Source organism: Mercenaria mercenaria, chromosome 14, assembly GCF_021730395.1.
Source record: "Mercenaria mercenaria strain notata chromosome 14, MADL_Memer_1, whole genome shotgun sequence".
Taxonomy (NCBI): domain Eukaryota; kingdom Metazoa; phylum Mollusca; class Bivalvia; order Venerida; family Veneridae; genus Mercenaria; species Mercenaria mercenaria.
This window is the reverse complement of record NC_069374.1, coordinates 23,565,896-23,586,456: the sequence shown is the minus strand read 5'-3', so window position 1 is coordinate 23,586,456 and position 20,561 is coordinate 23,565,896. Positions and strand designations below refer to the sequence as shown.

The 20,561-nt window shown below is 34.1% G+C and overlaps 2 protein-coding genes across 7 annotated transcripts in view; both read left to right on the top strand.

Moving 5' to 3' along the window:
• The window catches only part of LOC123526558 (probable beta-tubulin polyglutamylase), a 150,032-nt gene extending 136,315 nt beyond the window's left edge, over positions 1 to 13,717 (top strand). For 4 of the 5 annotated variants that reach the window (XM_045305773.2, XM_045305769.2, XM_045305772.2 and 1 more), the window contains 3 exons: positions 72 to 188; positions 4,620 to 4,713; positions 9,849 to 13,717. In XM_045305773.2, coding sequence (XP_045161708.2) covers positions 72 to 188; positions 4,620 to 4,713; positions 9,849 to 10,486 — 849 coding nt within the window. In that variant the 3' untranslated portion in view covers positions 10,487 to 13,717. Of the gene's footprint in view, positions 1 to 71; positions 189 to 3,826; positions 3,921 to 4,619; positions 4,714 to 9,848 lie in introns of all 5 variants that reach the window. The other variant, XM_045305770.2, reaches the window with a different exon arrangement.
• A 579-nt stretch (positions 13,718 to 14,296) lies between these two features.
• LOC123526557 (protein polyglycylase TTLL10-like) overlaps positions 14,297 to 20,561 on the top strand; it is a 38,191-nt gene continuing 31,926 nt past the window's right edge. The window contains exon 1 of one of the 2 annotated variants that reach the window (XM_045305768.2): positions 14,297 to 14,445. In XM_045305768.2, the coding sequence (XP_045161703.2) occupies positions 14,424 to 14,445 (22 nt within the window). In that variant the 5' untranslated portion in view covers positions 14,297 to 14,423. Of the gene's footprint in view, positions 14,446 to 18,929; positions 19,333 to 20,561 lie in introns of those variants that run through there. The other variant, XM_045305767.2, reaches the window with a different exon arrangement.

Sequence of the window (20,561 nt, the reverse complement as noted above, 5' to 3'; positions counted from 1 at the left end):
TTTTGTATGAAAATCAGTGTGAAATTTAATTCTTTACATTGCATATTTACATGTTTATTGTATTTTTGCAGAAACAGATGAAGAAAATCATGATTCATTGTTTTAACAGTGTAAAGCACAAGTTACAGTCTAGAATAGGATTCTTTGATCTGTTTGGTCTTGATTTCATGATAGACACCAATATGAAGGTAAAATTTACAATGCTTATTTTTTAAAGTGACATTATGTTAAAATTTCATTTTTGAAAAAATGTACAGTTACCACACAGTATCAACTGAAACAATATAAATATGTTTGTATAAAAAGTGGCTCTTCTCAGAATGAAAAAAGCTGTATGGCTAGTCATAGTATGAATCTGAACTACCACTTAAACAGCTGGCTGATTTTTTATGTCTCCTCCCACTTTGGGAGACATGACGTATTGTTTTTGACCTGTCCATCCCTCAGTCCGAGCAAATGAGAGAACATTTGTTTGGTACTGAGGACAATAGGTAATGGTAAATTCTATTCATTCCATACTGCTTATCTGGTACCTTCTTTCACTCGTTGGGGACTTCATAATTAAAGAAATACCCAATAAAGGTTTGTTTGTAAGAACGTCCGTACATCCATCACACTTCATTTCCGATAAATAACCGGGGAACTATTTTACCTAGAACCTTCAAACTTCATAGGGTGATAGAGCTTATATAATAGATGACCAGTGATATTTTTTGGATCACTCGATAAATATTCAAGGTCACAAGGGACTGAACATGGAAAACCGTTTCTGATTAATAACTTGAGAACGACTTGACCCAGAATATTGAAACTTCATAGGATGATAAGACATACAAAGTAGATCTGATGACCTCTGTTGATTTTGGGGTCACTCTATCAAAGGTCAGGTCACAGGGGCCAAAACATGGAAATCGTTTCCCATCAATAACCTGAGAACCATTTGATGCAGAACCTTCAAACTTCACAGGGTGATAGGGCTTACAGACTAGGTGACCCTGTTGTTTTTGGGGCCACTTGATCAAAGGTCAAGGTCACAGGGGCCTGAACATGGAAAACTGATTCCAATCAATAACTTCATAGGATGATTTTACATGCAGAGTAGATGACTTCTAATGATTATTTGGTCACTCTATCAAAGGTCAAGGTCACAGGGTTCAGAACATGGAAAACCATTTCTGATCAATAACATGATAACCATTTGACCTGGAACCTTCAAACATAATAGGATGATAGGACTTACAGTGTAGATGACCCCTGTTGTTTTTAGGGCTACTCAATCAAAGGTCAAGGTCAGAAGGGCCAGAACATGGAAAACTGTTTCCAATCCATAACTTGAGAACCATTTCTTGACCAAGAACGTTGAAACTTCATGGGATGATTGGACATGCCGAGTAGATGTTCCCTATTGCATTTTAGTCACTCAGCAAATCATCAGTATCTTTTTGATTTTCGCTCCTGTCCCCTATTGACTTCTCGCCTATTACTGCTATGCTTTTGGGGAGACATGTGCTTTTCTACAAAAGTATCTTCTAGTTTAATAATGGCTGTTACTACATTGCATTTATTTGTAGCTTTAACTTGGTTTTATATATTTAATTCTAATATGCTTTCCTCTGTTAAAACACTTTTAAGCTAGAATGACGTCACGTTAACGTGTGGTGACGTCAATGTTTTTGTTGCGACCAAGAAAGAGCTCTACTATATTTTATCTACTGTTTTAGATTAAGAGTATGTTAGAATCAAAATAATTTATAGCAACAGAGTGTTTTAAGGTATTGGACCCATAATAGAGTATCTCCTTTTTGAAGAGTATTCAATTGTTACCATAAACCTACTTTGACTGCAATTTTCAGGGGGGCGTAGGTTCAAACCCCACTGGGACCAATTTTTTTTTCTCCATGTTTTCCTTTTTTCTAGTAAGTTTTTACTTGTTTCAAGACTAATTATGGATGAATTGTACAAAAGTTGAAAATTTTCATTTTATAAGCGATTTTTTGTTGTTCAATGTGAATTTACCTCTGAATCAGGAGGGGTAGAGTTAGACATTTTTAAAAATACTGAGTTACGTACGGTAAAAGTTCTCTATTTTGCCTTCATTCTTTAGATTACATATTGTGGAAGAAATGCAGGTAGGTTTTACTATTGCCCCAAGGTTATTTTTGAATGAAGTGAGCAAAATTCAAAACAGACCCACAGGATTCGACCTTAATTTTTCAATGTTGGAGTTAGAATTCTGTCTCATTAAATCTGTTTACTAGAGGCACCCTAGATAAAAATGATTTTTACAGTTTTATTTTGTGTTTTATAATTGTTTAACAATAGTTTGATGTTTCTTTTATCAAAATTAATGCTGTAATGAATTCTCTGCAAATGTTTTAGATAGTGGCCATCACATTGAATTTTATCTCCTCTTTAGCGTGAGGAAATACCATAAATTATACAAAATTTACAAAAAACGGCACGGTAAAAGTTGTTTAAAATTTGCAACACAGTGTGAAACATGGTCAACTTTAAGAATATACCAAGCAAATGCCATTTTTTAAACATTACTATTAGGGGTCCAATACCTTAACACTATTTATACACTCTGGTGGTAATATATCATACAAATAATTTCACTCAGGCTGCGCCCTCGTGAAATTATTACGCCCGACGTATAACCGCCTATCGTTGCATAAATAGTGCTAAAACACTCTTTTGCTATAAATATTTCTTATATTAAAGTAAAGTCTAATGAGAAAATATTTTAGTGAAATATTAGCATACCTTTAAAGCGTTTTGCTAAAAGCATTTCTATGTGAGGTCTTCTTTGTAAAAGACAGTGAGAGCTAGCCCAAAGTTCATAAGAGAGTAAGCACTATATTATAAATCTGTTTGATGTGGATAATCAAGAGAGCCTTCTAGAAAGAAAACAAAACAACTGTTAATCTTCTTCAGAAGTAGCACTTGAAATACAAAAGACATAGCAAATGTAGCAACATTTATTTAACCCTTAGCCTGCTAAATTTCTAAAATGGACTGGTCCATCATTCAATTTGGGCCATACCACTTATTATTCAAAGGGGTGTTCACTGAAAATTTACTGACGAATAGCGAACAGTGCAGACCATGATCAGACTGCACGGATGTGCAGGCTGATCTTGGTCTGCACTGGTCGCAAAGGCAGAATCACTTGCCGCCAGCAGGCTAAAGGTTAATAATGACATTTACCTGAACATGACAGATATGTGGGGAAAAATGCTATGTCAAATATATGATGTGAAAATGTACAACATATACCTTGGACCTTTTATATAAAATGATTCAGGCCATAGGTTGAAACTGAAACCTTAATTGATTTATCAAGGTATACTTGTACATTGCAACCTCTCCAAAGTGACATAATTATGACCCTTAACCTGCTCAATTTTTAAAATGGACTGGTCCATCATTCAATTTGGGCAGCATCACTTATTATTCAAAGGGGTGTTCTGACACTGTAAATGTACTGACTGAATAGCGAACAGTGCAGACCTTGATCACTGGTCACAAAGACAGAATCACTTGCAGCCAGCGGGCTAAAGGTTAAAGACTGATAACTGTTTGTTGTACTACAACAATTCATTTACCTAGAAAGTAAGTCAGAAGGAAAATCACCGCCTTTATCAAAAGATATTTGCTATTGGTGTCACTAACAAAAAGTACACTATATTACCCTGTGATGAGAAGAAATCATTGTTGAAAATCATTTGGTTTCGTACACTTTTAAAAATTTGTTGCAAAAATTGCTGTCTTGGAAATTGTAACTTCTGATTTACATATTGTAAAAACATTTAATTTCCTCCAGACATGGCTGATTGAAGTCAATGTGAATCCATCACTTGCCCAAGAATGTCGCTGTCAGAAAGAATTGTTTCCTGGTTTGATTGCGGAGAGCCTTTGTATGTTTACTGCATAAGTTGAAAGTTGATGGAAAAGTTATGTTTGAAAAATGAAAAGATTTCTCACATTTTTAGAAGAAATAACTGATTTTAGTATAAAAAAAGTCATATTGCAAATTTTTCAAATCAACTTTTGTAAACATATTTTCAGAATAATTCAGTTTTTAGCATTTATGGAATACATACTTCATTTTTGTGAGAAATCATCATGCAGTTTGTTTGATAATGTTTTACATAAAAATTATGTTACAGGCTGACTGAAGTACACAATGATACTACTGTATATTTTAGCTTATAAGACGCATTATTAGGAGCCATATTTCCAGTTCAAAGAGTGGGTAGTATCTGTACTACAAGGAAATTAAAAGAAAAAGAAACCCCAGATTACATGTCCGATGTTGGGGTGCATCTTATAAGCGAGTGTATCTTATAAGCAGAAATATACGTAAGTTTCATTCAGACTGAGGCATGTTTGTATCCTTGAACAAAATGTCAAAAGCTCTTAAAAGTGCCATGCAAATACCTGAAAGACTTGCCAAACTTTGCAATGATTGAAAGTGATGGCAGATTTCCCTCCTCTACAGTTTATGAATCAAACCATGAAATACTGGTAATTAAATATTCATGGCTATTTCTTTTGACACCAGTTCTTTCCTTTCAGATAAAGTTACTATTTACTATTTTGAAATTTTGTAACAGGTATATCTAATTGAGATTAACACAAACCCAGCTCTAGCTTGTAACTGCGAGGCCCTGCAGGAGGTTATACCAGGGGTAGTTGAGGAGACAATATGTATGTAAAATGCACAAAATATATATCTATATACATGGTTAATTTTGCATATATGCTAGAAGTTTTTATGCAATATGCATGTTCGGCAAGACAGCTTTATATAATACACATTATAGTCCTGTTGGTATGCTTTTTTTTAATATTAGACTTTCTGTTGTTGCTTAATTTGCTTATATCATATTTTGATTTATCACAGCCTTGAAGCCTATTAAGTCACTTCCTCATTCTGTCCTAGGGAGAACTGAGCACTGATGTCTTCAGATGGGGTTCAAACCAACTATCTCCCTGTTTAGCCTTTACTCTGTCTGATATCTGAATGTACAAATAAAAATTAAGCAGCTACCTGTTATCCTGGTAAACTTTACATAAACTTAAGTCATTTTTTATCATTTTTTTTACAATAATCAGGGGTCTAGCTAGGTCCAAATTTTTGGGAGAAGTCACTTCTCCCTCAAGCTGATTTAGGGAGAAGTGGGGAGACTTTAGGGAGAAGTGGGAAGACTTTTTCTACCGCAATGATGTTGAGTGATTCGAAAGGTGGCTGTAATTTTCTTGTTTCTTGATAAAAAACATTGATGTGACCATTCATTTTCTTAGTTAGATCATTTCCAATACAGTGGTTATGGTTTTGTTACAAAATTCTGAAAAAAGTCGTTTTCAAAATTCAAGCCGATGCTATAAATGTAACCCGCCGAATTTTGGTTATATCTTGTACATGTATGAAGTGTTTATTATTAACACCAGCAAAGAAGTAGAAGTGTATTTATTTTTTATAGCTCTTTGCACCGAGTCATTCACCGAGAAATGTCAGTATCTCACTCGAAATATAAAACTGAATTAAGTAAAATGTGTACAGTAATCTAGAAATACATATTCAAATAAATTCATCGATGGAAGTCAATTTAACGTAGTTAATACATTACATGTCGTTCTTTTATCATAGATAACAAATAATTGTGTACCATATTCCAATTAATCGCATGGTTAATCAGCAGTTTCTTAAATAAAACATTAGTTTTTTTTTGCACTCGAACCTGTTGACAATTAACGCGAAGTGTCAAAGACGTAAGCGCGGCGCTGATTGGCTTAACACAATAGACTCTGGTGTATCGGATAATTTGATTCGCTTTCACACTTCTCGGGATAATCTCGCAAGTACCTGAGGTAGGCGGAGCTTAAATTATGCTGCCGGCGTGTGTTTGTGTATTCGACACTCATTATATGACACGGTGCAAATTGTCAACAGTCTGGGTAGCAGTAATTAGCGAGTGCGGAAATCAAAGAAAATCGGGCGACTTGCATTTCGCTTTGAGGTTAGATCTGAGCGAAGTTTGAAGTTCTAGAGCGCCTATTTCGCTCAAGTCGCCCAGTCGCGAGAGCCCTGATAATAATGACATCAAATGCCTTTTGTCATGTACTGCTAAAGAGCAAAATGCATAAAGCATGAGGTCAAGTGTTGCTTCTAAATAGTCAAATGCATTAAGCATGGGGCAAATTGTTGCTCCTGAACAGTTAAATGAATAAAGCATGGGGTAAATCATTGCTCCTAAAGAGTAAAATGAGTAAAGCATGGGGCAAATTGTTGCTCCTAAAGAGTAAAATGAGTAAAGCATGGGGCAAATTGTTGCTCCTAAACAGTAAAATGCATGAAGCTTGAGGCAAACTGTTGCTCCTAAACAGTAAAATGAATAAAGCATGAGGCAAATTATTACTCTTTTACAGTAAAATGAAAAAAACCCATATAAAAATGAATAAAGCATGGGGTAAATCATTGCTCCTAAAGAGTAAAATGAATAAAACATGAGGCAAATTGTTGCACTCTTACAGCATGAGGTCAACAGTTACTGTTGCTCATAAACAGTAAAATGCATAAAGCATGAGGCAAATTGTTGCTCCTAAACAGTAAAATGCATAAAGCATGGGGTAAACTGTTGCTCCTAAAGAGTAAAATGCCTTAAGCTAGAGGTAAATTGTTGCTCCTAAACAGTAAAATGCCTAAAGCAAGAGGTAAATTGTTGCTCCTAAACAGTAAAATGCCTAAAGCAAGAGGTAAATTGTTGCTCCTGAACAGTAAAATGCATGAAGCTTGAGGCAAATTGTTGCTCCTAAACAGTAAAATGCATGAAGCTTGAGGCAAACTGTTGCTCCTAAACAGTAAAATGCATAAAGCATGAGGCAAATTGTTGCTCCTAAACAGTAAAATGCATAAAGCATGAGGCAAATTGTTGCTCCTAAACAGTAAAATGCATAAAGCATGGGGTAAACTGTTGCTCCTAAAGAGTAAAATGCCTAAAGCAAGAGGTAAATTGTTGCTCGTGAACAGTAAAATGCATGAAGCTTGAGGCAAATTGTTGCTCCTAAACAGTAAAATGCATGAAGCTTGAGGCAAACTGTTGCTCCTAAACAGTAAAATGCATGAAGCTTGAGGCAAATTGTTGCTCCTAAACAGTAAAATGCATGAAGCTTGAGGCAAACTGTTGCTCCTAAACAGTAAAATGCATGAAGCATGAGGCAAATTATTACTCCTTAACAGTAAAATGAAAAAAACATATAAAAATGAATAAAGCATGGGGTAAATTGTTGCACGCTTACAGCATGAGGTCAACAGTTACTGTTGCTCATAAACAGTAAAATGCATAAAGCATGAAGCAATTTGTTGCTCCTAAACAATAAAATGCATAAAGCATGAGGCAAATTGTTGCTCCTAAACAGTAAAATGCATAAAGCATGGGGTAAACTGTTGCTCCTGAAGAATAAAATGCCTAAGGCAAGAGGTAAATTGTTGCTCCTAAACAGTAAAATACCTAAAGCAAGAGGTAAATTGTTGCTCCTGAACAGTAAAATGCCAAAAACAAGAGGTAAATTGTTGCTCCTAAACAGTAAAATGCCTAAACAGTAAAATGCCTAAAGCAAGAGGTAAATTGTTGCTCCTGAACAGTAAAATGCCTAAAGCAAGAGGTAAATTGTTGCTCCCGGACAGTAAAATGCCTAAAGCAAGAGGTAAATTGTTGCTTCTACTTTTTCAGCACTTATAAATACTGAATATTAGACAATCTCTCCCACTGCTTCTTTCCCTTTTCTCCATGCCCTCTGCTAGAGCTTCTTGCCACAATGTATAGGAGTAAAGGGTCATGTACTGGGGGTGGGGTGGGGCTGATGAGTGGAGGGGGGCAGTTTTACTGCTACTCAGTAAAAAGTTTTATTATTGTATCCTGCACTATTTGTTTGCACCTCATGATTTCCTTGCACAGACGCTATATGACAATGTTACACTTTGGGTTCTTCGTATTGTAAGCTGAAGAAAATGCAAAAACATGTGTGCCATATAATATTTGTAAATGAGCCGCGCCATGAGAAAACCAACATAGTGGCTTTGCGACCAGCATGGATCCAGACCAGCCTGCGCATCCGCGCAGTCTGGTCAGGATCCATGCTATTCGCTAACAGTTTCTCTAATGGCAATAGACTTTGAAAGCGAACAGCATGGATCCTGACCAGACTGCGCGGATACGCAGGCTGGTCTGGATCCATGCTGGTCGCAAACCCACTATGATGGTTTTGACATGGCACGGCTCAAATGTTTTAAAGATATGCTTGCTTGTTAGGTTTTACATAGTTTGCATTACATTTCTTGCTATCCACATTTCTGCAAGTCTGGTTTAATTTTACGCTTTAAAATTCCTATAAATAAGTTGAATTTTAAAAAATAAATTAGCAAAAGATTACTAAAACTCTATTGACAATTAGACTTTGATATTATTATATCACACTGCATGTTCGTACAGTTGACCTATACCATCACAGTTACTGCACATTGGATATCCTGATAAATATTGATACTTAGAACTGATCTTCTATTTAAGGTCAAGGTCAAGTAGAGTCAAATGAATGAAGATATTTTACTTTCTTATTTGGTTCATATTTTATGACTCTTTGCCTAATTCTATCTTAGCAGTATATATAACAACTGTTAGGAGCTCGGATACCGTCTTCAGTGGCGTCCTCCAAGTACTGATGCCCTTCTTCACAGAAGGTGAATAGTAGATTGTTCTGTGAATAATATCATATCTTTGTGGTTTTCTGATTCAAACAAAAGAAAAACAGTCAAAACTCAGTATCTAAAATTCAAAAGAAAGCTTAAAGACGCTGACCTCTAGGTCTTACGACAACAAAATAAACAGAAAATTATTGCTCCTTTTCTAGGGAAGGTTTTGAAACTTAGATACTGACAGATAATATGTTGTTGAAACATACAGCAATAAGTTGTTTTGGCTATTTTTTCCATTCAAAATTAAAAAGCGTTTATAACGGGGTACCAGAGGTAAACTTTCTTAATTTCAAAGCTCTATAATTAGCGACCATTAAAAAAGTATTCCTCTGCAGTGCAGGTTTGATTCCTTGGGCATGTGTTTTTTTTTCTTGATTTGGCATTTTAAAGGTACTGACCTCCAGATTTTGGGTAAAAATTGTCTTTCTCTAAAATTGAAGTTTGGTCACATTTTGAACATTAGAATATGAGTTTTTGTTTCTAAACTATCTTAAAAATACCAGTCAAGAAAATTAAGATTGTGGTGAACTACTTTTTGTGCATAAAGTACTTAAAGATTTTTAACAGTCAGTACTACATTAAATTATGTCAGCTTTCGCCCTTTTACAGCTGTATTACAGGGATAGAAGTTTTAGATATTTCTGTTTTATTTAGAAATTGAGTACCTTTGTTTTAGAAAGAAAGCCAATTTTGTTTCGGTTTGAAGTTCAGTATTCAAAGGAGTTGTTTGAAAGAGTTTCTTTTGACAGTACTTTATGTTTTTTAAAACAGACATCTTAACATTAAAGTTGAACATGTAATACTTCTATTTACATTTATTTGACATTGCTATGTTACAACTGATATCTTTAACACTTCACAAATTATTTCAGAGCTGATTTTCAAATCATGTTTTAGTTTAACTTCTTCTTCATGATATATGGCCTTTTTATGTTGATTAACCATAAAACCCAACTTTGTTGATTGACCATAAAACCCAACTCAATTACACCACTTTTTGAAGTATGTAGAATATTTATGAATTTATTTGCAATAACAAGTAGGTATGGGTATGTACAGCGCTAAATGCTCATATTTTTATATTTAGATGTGGCCATAGAATGTTTTGAGAAAAGCAAGAAGAACCAACCACTGATGCCCTTGCAGAGCTTGAAGGGTTTTGAAGTATTGTATTGTGGTACACAACAGAACACCTCAAGCCCCAAAAGAAGCCGTAGCTTCTCAGCTGACAAAGAAAGCAGCAGCACTGAAAAACCTAAACCCGTCCAACTGAACTCAATAAGAGGAGTTTCTGTACCAAGTCAGCAGGGTCCACGACTGTCCACTGAAACCACTGCCCTCCATATAGCAGACCCAAAGCAAAGTTCTGAGAAATCAAACAAAAGTGGTAATTCATCAAACAAGAAAACTATGTCAATTAAAAGAGAAAAAACTGATACAAATATGAAAATTTCAAACACTACAAATTCTAAACAGGTTAAAGGAGGAGATTCAAGTAAAGGGGCAGGTAACTGTGAAAATACTGCTGAAAATGAAAAAGATACAAAGAAAATCGATAACAAGACAGAAGCTCCAAAACAAACAGTTGATCCTGTAATTATTGATTCTGTTACTGAACATTCAGATCTGAAAGAGGCAAACTTGAAAACAACAGGGGAGGAAACTGTAGATTTTCCAAAAAAGTCTAAATCAAGAGGAAGAGGAAATCTTGAGCGGGGAAATTGATTTTAGCTAATAGCTTAGGAGCAAGTTTATGTTGTGTCCCTTGCTGTTTGAGCCCATCAGTATTCTAAAGAGCATTAGAGTGCATTTCGACTTGTACTGTGATATTTCAATGAAAATTATAATGCTGTTTGCAGTGAATTCATAGGCACAACTTTTATAAAGTCACAAAATTCACTTGTAAATGTTTCCTTGTAATCTTATCGTAGGATTGAAAAAATTTTCTGGTGTTCATGCATATATAAAGTGTTTCTAGTAATGCACACACTGAATAACACTACAGAGGGGCTTTAATAAATTTTGTTTGTGTTTGCTATAAGGAAGGGTTTACACATGCAGGAATACAAGAGAAAAAGAATACATTCCATTTTTTTTTGTGTAAAGATTCTGTTTTCTGCACCAAAAATTTAGGAAACAAATTTTTGTCTTTTTGGATTCATTTTAAGATCAACAGATACAAAATGATCTCGCTAAAAAAATGAATGCTCACACTTGAATGTTTCATCCCCCCCAAAAAGAAAGGTTTAACCATTTTTTTTAAATTTTAAGCAGTGTTGAAAAGAAAAAGATAAAACAAGGAGTTCATTGTGTGCAAAATTTTTTGCTAAATCAATCAAGTTAGTATGTTCAACTTGATAAATATTGGAATTATTGTTAGATGTGATTTATGCAGTTTACTTTACAGGAAATGTATTATAAGTCATGACGACTGGTTCAACAACCAGGAGGGTAGGATCATAAGAATCTTTTACTGGTCACAGTTGCTTGAAGTATTCATTTCAAGGTTAGCCGTTCGAGACATTACAAGGCATTGCTGAGAAACTGCCAAAACAGTTACCCATGTGCTTATGAATTATTCCCATCCAGAGTTATAAACAGTGATAAAATGTTTTTAATTCTTTTTTCATGTATATTGTTCTTTACAACAAATAAAGAAATGAAATTAAATGACTGATTTTTCAGTCACTTCAGCACCAAATGTTATAGATGAACCATTGTAATCAATCACTGTCCATCATACATCCATTGTAATAAAATCTGTAAAGTAGATCCCTCGGAAGCACCAAGAACAAGGCAAACAGTGAAAATTGCAGACTTGGTTTTTCTGTAGCATTCAATGTCAGTTGAGCTACTTAGGGCCTTCATAACTCTCTCATTTAAAAAGATTAGCGTGGTCAATGGTCGACAAGTTTTAGTTCCTCATGTTAAGGTATTGATAAAACTAGCATCAACTGGTTACTTTCAAAGACAGCATTCAGGGCACTTATTTTCATTTAAGCCATGCCATGAGAAAACCAACATAGTACATTTGTGATTGGCATGGATCCAGATCTGCGCAGTCTGGTCAGGATCCATGCTGTTCAGTTTCTCTGCTTGCAATAGGCTTAAAAGGTGAACAGCTTGGATCCTGACCTGACTGCACGGATGCACAGGCTGGTCTTGATCCATGCTGGTCACAAATGCACTATGTTGGTTTTCTCATCGCTCAATTAAGACTTTGTTAGTGTTACATCATTTGTTTAAAACAAATCTGAAATATTGGGAAGAAGGTTGTAATTTATCTTTCATTTTTGATGACAGTATTTTTAACCCTTACCCTGCTAAGTTTCAAAATCTACTAGTCCATCTTTCAGTTTGGACAGTCCCATTAACTGTTAAAAGGGGGAAGTGCAGGCTGATCATGATCTACACTGATCGCAAAGGTAGAATCAATCGTGTCCAGCATGATAAGGGTTAAACAAATATTTCAACTTGTCAGTCTTCGTTTCTTTCGGTGAGACGATTTAGTATTACAAAGATTTTATTTTAAAATTAAAGCATTTAATCTAATGATTCATGATAATTGATAATAAAATTATATTTTTTATTTAAGACTTACAAAGTAGACAGTTTTGAAGTGAAGGTAAAAGTGTGTAGTAAAAACCCGCTCAAAAATATTCAAGTTGTTTGTTGTAAACATTTTTATAGGATATAAAAAGTTTAAGTAGGCATTTTTCAAAGTTGTCAAATCTTTAGGTTGTTGATTCAAAACATTTTAAAGCCTTTATCAGGTTTAATCTTATAAATGTATGCAATTCCAAAGCTGTATTAAAAACTGCCACTGTTGTAAATAGTATTGACAGAGATTTGCTTGTTTCTTAACTACCATAAACTTCCTAATATAGGTCATCAAAATTGGATATGAGTTTGTAGAACAGTTTTTAAAAGAGCATGTTTCAATATTTATATCATTTTTTTTTTAAAGTTAAACAAGTACATTCATTTTTTTAGTATAATTATTAATAAAAAAATTAAATAGCATTTCTTCGATTAATGTACATTCAAAATTTTGGTATGGGATTTATTTTTGCTAAGTCCGCAAACTGACAGTAGTCATGAAAATAAAACCTGGCAAACATGCTGTTCTTGTTATAAATACTGTAAAATGAGATAATTTTGTGGGCCCGTATTTTCAAGGTTTTGGCCGAAACAGCTATTTCAGGGAGATATGAATTTGTAGATTCCAACTTTTGAAAATAAAAAGAATTGGAATTTTAGTTCTTCACTTGGACTGAATTCGTGGATTGAAGCAACCATGGAATCTATGAAAATTAGTTCCGCATGAATATTAATGATTTCACGGTATGAATTTATAAAGAGACTTTTGTAGCAGCTGTACTGTGTATTGAAATGCTTTCTTCCGCCTATGTCACACTAAAACAATTGGCAATTTGAGTTTGAATTAAAATCCCACTTTTAAATAAAAAAGTAAGTCTTATATTTGGATTGTATCCAGGCATTGAAAACGTGTCTGAAAATTTAAATTTTACTTGACCTTCAATTTATTAGCAATGCCTGGAAATAGCTGAGGATACAGAATTGTCACGCAGGTATTACTAAATTACTAGGAATTAGATATTCTTTATATCATTCTCAAGATTCAATTTATTTCAATTTAATATTCAATTTATTATTAGAAAAAAACTTGCATTTTACAGATATGAGTGTCATGTATTGTTTGCAAAATGTAACTCAATGTTTTAAAAGAAAGACTTTGCTTTGTTTTAAATAGATGTGTTTTTTGTATCTTATTTACAGTTGTTACATTATACCTTCTTCACATACTGTGGAACTATTGTTTATAAAGAGTTTCATTTGTTTGGCACCAAGATGATGATAGGTCAAAGGCTAGCCCTAATTAAACTAGGTCTATATTCTAATCTTTTTAAGTAGAATAAAGTAATTATACATCTTTCCTGCATTGTTATCATATTTGTAACTGTAGTGTAACTGATGAACATGTGGGGAGTGTGTGTGTGTTCGGGTTTAATTAACCTCTTTTCCAACAATTTTTCAGTCATTTAAAGGACAGTGTCTACTTGTAGCAGTGAGCACAATGGCCAGCTTTATAGTGCTGCCTCACTGGAATATCACACCATAGACATGTGACTTGATATCCCACCAAGTCATATTATACAGACACTGGGCTGACTCAGTCCTAGCACTATCCTCTTAATGCTGAGCGCCAAGCGAGGAAGCTACTAGTACCATTTTTTATGGCTTTGGTATGACGCAGCCAGGGTTCGAACCCACGACCTCCCGCGAACATGTGGGCAAGTTTTCAGTTACTTACAGAGAGAAGATGAGCACCAATACATGGATTAAGAACACTTTCAGTCACTTCCATTGCTCTGTTTAATTATAATTGTTTTACAAATTCTGTTCCAAAAGGAAAATGTCACTTATTTGGATAAATACCATATTTGGAAGCAGCTTATCTATATCTATGCCTGTCTAAACAAGAAAGGTAACTCCTGTATGCTCAGTGCGATATTTCAATATTTCGTTGATACACCTGAATGGTGTGTTGGCCTATTCAATAAATGGGGTTAGATTTACATGACTTGTGAAGTTTTGTATTACTTAGGTACCTCTGAAAACAGATATCCATGTGTAAAGGATGAGTAAATATGAGCTGGAAGGTGAGTACAAAATCTTGTATTTTTTAAAATGTTTTTTATGTCTGTATTTGAATTTTTAATTGTAGTGTTAATATCACTGTTACTATATATAGGTACAATTATTGATTGACAAGGTGGAATGACAACCACATCTGATTAGTGGTTGCTTAGGAAGCTATTGTTAACAACCAGAAGAAAAGTACATGTTTGTTTATATTGTAAGATGTTGGTGAAATTGGTTTCTGTATTGACTATTGATAAAATGGACCACTACATGTTCAATAACAAGGCATTTATCCCTCTTTTAAAGTATCGATACAAAAGTATATAAGCATTATACAAGCAACAAATAATGTTTGAATTTGGTTGACTAAGGGTATTACCTTCAATATAAAATATATTGTGATAAAATGTAAAATAAATAAAGAAAAGAAAATGCATACAGTCAAAAAAGTAAAATGAATATTAGAAAGAACAGAAGGGAAATATCTGCCCAATTTCTAATATCTTAAAGGTGGTCAATTCAATTTTAATCATGCTAAAGATTGGTTTGAAACTTTTATGATGGATTATTTACACTTATTTGTATCATATTGGTTAAGCACTTGATACATAATTTCCTAACTTAAGATTAAATTTGATATATATTGTACCTACTTTATCTAAGGAATGATAGAAAATTTTAACACTTTTATTACATTTGATGAAGATTAGGAAATTTTAACAATTTTATTACATTTGTTGAAGATCATTTGTTGAAGATTAGCTTTGAAAATTTTATGTATAACTGAAATTTAATGCAACACACAATTAAGTTCCTGAAATTATGATTACCTCCCTTTGTCTATCTTCAATAGCAGTTGGCGTTCTATATAAAACTTGCCTATTGGATCAAGTGGTTAAATCCTCACAAAAGCTATCGAATGAAAATGTGGAATGCAAATTTCTGTTTTAGTGGTGCGAAATTCACAGCCTTTAAATTAAGTTCAGCTGAAATGGATGTAATAATAAAACTTTAATTAGCACATTAAAGCAAATATTTCTTATAGATTTGGCCATGTGTAAATAGACCTTTTATTTCCAAAATAAATCTCTATCAGAAAGTAAGATTGATTGTCTCTAGGTTTGTTGCAGTAAAAAGCAGGCATTGTTGGTCAGTTTCATATGATTCAAAGGTACTCCACCTTCAGCCCAATCAACTTATACAAAAGTAAGTAGCTTTCTGTTGCAATATTTTCATTATCATATGTCTGCATAAATGCAGTACACCTACATTTATTTAGAAATATTTAATTAAAAATAATATAAGGACAAAGTCATTAATGTGAAATGTTGATACATCATCACCTTAATTTCAAAATGGAGTGTTTGGTATTGTTCGATTCATCTCCAAACACTCTACAACATGCACTTACTTATATACGTGTAGCTCTAACATGAAGAGGGTAAATCGCAGCGCCACAAACGTCTTACTCACCCATTTTATGTTCCAGTCAGAACTTTAAACGCATTTTCTCATAACTTATATGCTTCTGGACTTAAGGGTACGACATGTCTTTCAAACAGTGTCCACTAAATATTGATGAGTCAGATGAAGTTGGCTTAGAAGGAAGCAGTATTGTTCATGTGACTTGGCTTAAAGCCAACTTTGTGTCTATATCCATATCAGCTGCATCAAACTCTTCCTGTTTTAGTTGATTGATTTGCAATAAAACTTCAAAAAAAAGTTTATAGGCAATGTGTATTAGCTGCTGTTATGGTGTGTATTGACCTGGCACTCATTAATCTTCATCAACATTTTCTGGTGTTTTGGTTATTTTACCTTGTATTTGTACCCAGAAAATATCCACATTAACTAAAATAATCAATATTGTTAATTAATGGCATATATGGTGGTATAGTGGTCAGCCCTCCGGCTTCCAGCACCTTACAATGTGTTCGAATTCAGTTCAGACCCTTTTTTTTTTTAAATTCAATGTAATTTAGTTGTATCAATAGGGATTTTGTTCTTACATAATTTTATGAAATAATTTCACGTTTTTGTTTGTAAGTATTTTAACTTTAATATGACTTCATTTGTATTGTATACAGTTGCTTGAATTGTCCATTGAATGTACAAACACTTGTCCAGTCCTTAAGATTTTAGTATGGTTTTCTGAAATGTACGTAGAAGAATATTGATACTTGTGCTTTTCTTTCATTGAACGATAAATCATGATAAGTTTAACATTTTTTCCTGTCTGTTAAGTTTACAGATAAATAAAAAATGATACGGTCAGACAGAGGACTCAAACCCACCACCCTGAGATTGGTTACAGTGAAGTTCCTTACGATTTTATATTTTATATAACAGATTATAGGCCCTTTATGACAATTCACGTTCAAGCTTTACATAGTTCAATGCAGCCACACAGGGCGCATATTCACTCTACTCCAGACCAGAGCGATCTGCCCAAGGGACAGATGAACAAAGCACCCGACGACAGAAAGACTACAGAAATCAGATACATGGCTTGTCCGGCTAACTTAGCCTAGCCGTTTCGAATAGACAGCCTGGTTCTTTAACGTGCCCAGTGTATAGCACTGATACACGCAAGGATTGCCTGGGTTCCTGACCAGTACACCTCTAGTTGGGTGGGAAACACTGAAAAGCGTTTCTGAAAATTCCCGAGTAGCTGCTGGGGATCGAACCCCCGACCTCAGGATTGGAAGGCCAGTGTGCAAACCACTGAGCTATCCGTCCACCCGTCTGTACGACATCGTGACATTATGGTGTATTTGTTTTTTTCAATAGTTATATCACTATTTAGGTACCGACACTGAAAACTATTTTTTACAGAAACATACAGAATATTCATGAGTTCCAGGCCAATATTTACTGACAATATCCTTATCATCAGGCCAGTGACCTTTATTAAGAAGGTCATTTTGAATGTGTATACAGTAGAAACTGCCTCAGTGGCCACCTGTATTTGGCAGCCACTTGCCTGAAGCAGCCATTCAGCTCACACCCCAAATTGACGTTTAGTTCTAATTTCAACTTATCATTAGCATGCACATGTCTTAAGTGGCCACGTTGTGTCTCTTTTTCGGCTGGCTGTATAATTACAGGTTTGACTGTAATCTGATTCATAGATCTGATTCTTTGTATTCAAAACTTTCTGAGGAGCTTTTATCAAGTGCCTGATATATAGAGAATATTAGGTTACTGTCTGATAAATTAAAATTTATTAGGCGAGTTGAAGAAAATATATTAGGCGAGACTCTGCCGAGCCTCATATTTTTTCGTAGACAAGCCTAATAAATTTAAATTTATTCAGACAGTAATCTAATATTCTATTTATCCTACCTGTTCAGAAAATTACGAAAAAGTCGTTGGAAGGAGCAACAGCATGCAGACTTGACGTCATATAATATGACGTTTGCTAGTGCAATTCAGTTTGTGGAAAATTGAAAAAATGCAATAACATTTTTGTTTCTGGATAAAAAATTTTGATTTTACCATTTATTTTCTTAGTTAGAACATTTCCAATACAATGATAACAGTTTCAATGAAAAATTCGGCAAAACATTGTTTTTCAAAATTTCCGGCTGAAGTGCTGTAAAAGTGAAAAATAGCAATAACTTTTTTGTTTCAGGATAAAAACCTTTGATTTGACCACTCATTTTCCAAGTTCAGACATTTCCAATACAATGGTGATGATTTAAATGCAAAATTTTGATAAAATAAGTGATTTCAAAAGTTCCCGCAAAAGTGATATCTTGACACTGACTAGATAAAGCAAAGTTTATTAGGCAGGCCGATATTGCGCTATATCTTATATGAGGGTAGGATAAATAAAAAGAAAAGCACAGATATAACGGAAATTCGAGCTTTATTATTAATCTATGAATCTATATAATTTATAGCAAAGGTTTTACTTGCTGAATTAGATGTAATGCTGTAGGAAATTCTATTAAAATTCTAAAAACTGAGAGTACTTTCTATTCATTCATTAAAGAAGTGTTTAATCCTTCTTTCAAATAATGATTTAAACAAAAAGGAGTTTTGATAGACGCTGTATTTATAGCCAGGGCTTAATCACTTGTATCTTTGTAAGGGAAGGTCAACATAAACTTGACCCTTAATTCATTTGAATAAAAGTATTTAACTTTTAAAGTTACGAAATGCTAATCATTATTTGATATTGGAATTGAACTACATAGATATAAGAAATTTAAGACAGTATTAAGAATGAAAGCCATTTTTAACCAAATTTATAAATTGTCACAAGAAACGAGCTAATATTAGATTAAATGTATTCAACTTAAAGCTAAAAATTCCACTCCTTTAATTAGGCACAAAATGACCTTGTTCAATAGAAATAGACACTTGAAGCCTACTATTCTTGTCTTTGTTAAGTTTACTTATTGAAATTAAATATTATATACTTGTACTACAAGGATTATACTTGCTTTTGTTTGGTATATTGGGATCGTATTGACATGATTTTCTTATTTAGCCATTCGGAAATTGTTTCAAGGTTTTGAGATATTTAGTTTATAATCGTTATCTGTTTTTGATCGTAAATAAATCAGGGTTAAGAAATACTGCAATATTTGACCTAAATTATTTTGCGTTAAATATGGAAGTTTATTGTGCATATATAACCATAAATATCAGCAGGAATTTTAAAGTGTATAAATATAAATAAATAATATCAATAAGAATAAAAGACAGACAGTGCTTCTTCCAATAATGTTATGGATATGAATATTAAAATTATGTCAAAATGAATACAGTGAAGTGGTTGTCAGACTGATACAGTTTTTGCGTGACACAGCTTAAACAAAGTCAGAACTTATGACTGAATTCTGATTGTCATATTAATTCAATGGGCAGGAAAAGGAGAAAAAGATCAGGATCAGGTAATCTTTTAAATACAAACTTTTGCAGTGTTTTAAATTTTCAAGAAAGGGGGCATAACATGTGCTCAGTACTACTCCTTCCAAAAGAAGCAGGCACATCATATACATTTTTCCAGGTAAGAAGTCACAGCATGTACTTTTTTCAAGCAAGGGGACACGGCTTGTACTATCTTTTTTCAAGTGTTGGGGACACAGTACATACTTCTTGCAAGAGAGGGAGACAAAGTTTGTACTAGGGGACACATTTTGCACTCCTTTTTTTTTTTTTTTTTTTTCATCAAGGGCTCACAGCACATTTTCTTTTCAAGAGAAGGGGACACAGCATACCATTTTAGCTTGACTTTTTGAAGAATAAGAATGGCTACTGCACTCACCCTAGTGTTACATTCAGGTTAAAGCTTTATTGCAAGTTTCTCAATTTGACTTTATCTTAACGACTGGCCTTATTTTCATTAAGCATCACATACGGCTTGGTCTTGATAAGAGACAGACATCTTAAAGTTGAAGGTCTAGTTTAATAAAGGTCATGGTTGTTTGGGTTACTGGTCAAAATTTGATAGGGTTAAGCTATATCTTTTAAACTGTGGCCCCTACAATCACCAAACCTCAAAAAGAATTGATCTTGCCAGTAGAGATTTATGGACAGGTAGCTCAAAGGTCAAGGTCACTTGGGTCAGATTTTGTTATAGTGTTGGTTAAAATCTAATGGCATGCTTCTCAGTTTCACTTAGTCTGATAATATTTCTTAGTGCCGGTATCCCTTTTACTTCTAACTCCCACCCACACTTCGTCTACAGACCCCACCTTCCCAATCATTACAACACAATCAACCATTACATTACTTACTTAATTTATTTATCTCATGCGGGTTCTTAGTGTCACTCATACCCCCACCTCCTCATTTAAAAAATTTTTTTTTTTACATTCCTCACACTACTATATCTCGTATTGTTCCTTATATTCCCTAATACATCTACTGCCTTCAACCTCCTTCCCCCTTCGCCCCATACACCCCCTCATGCATACCCCGACTAACACATGTTTTTTTAACATTCTCACAACTATCTGGTATGGATTCTTTCAATTTCTTTGTATCCCTGATACACTTGCTCGCACACTTCTACATCCACAACCTCCTTCCAAAAAAGATTTTTTTTTACATTTCTTTCATTTATCTCCCATCTTGATTCCCTCATACTCCTGTAGCTTTCCCCAACCCTCATTACTAC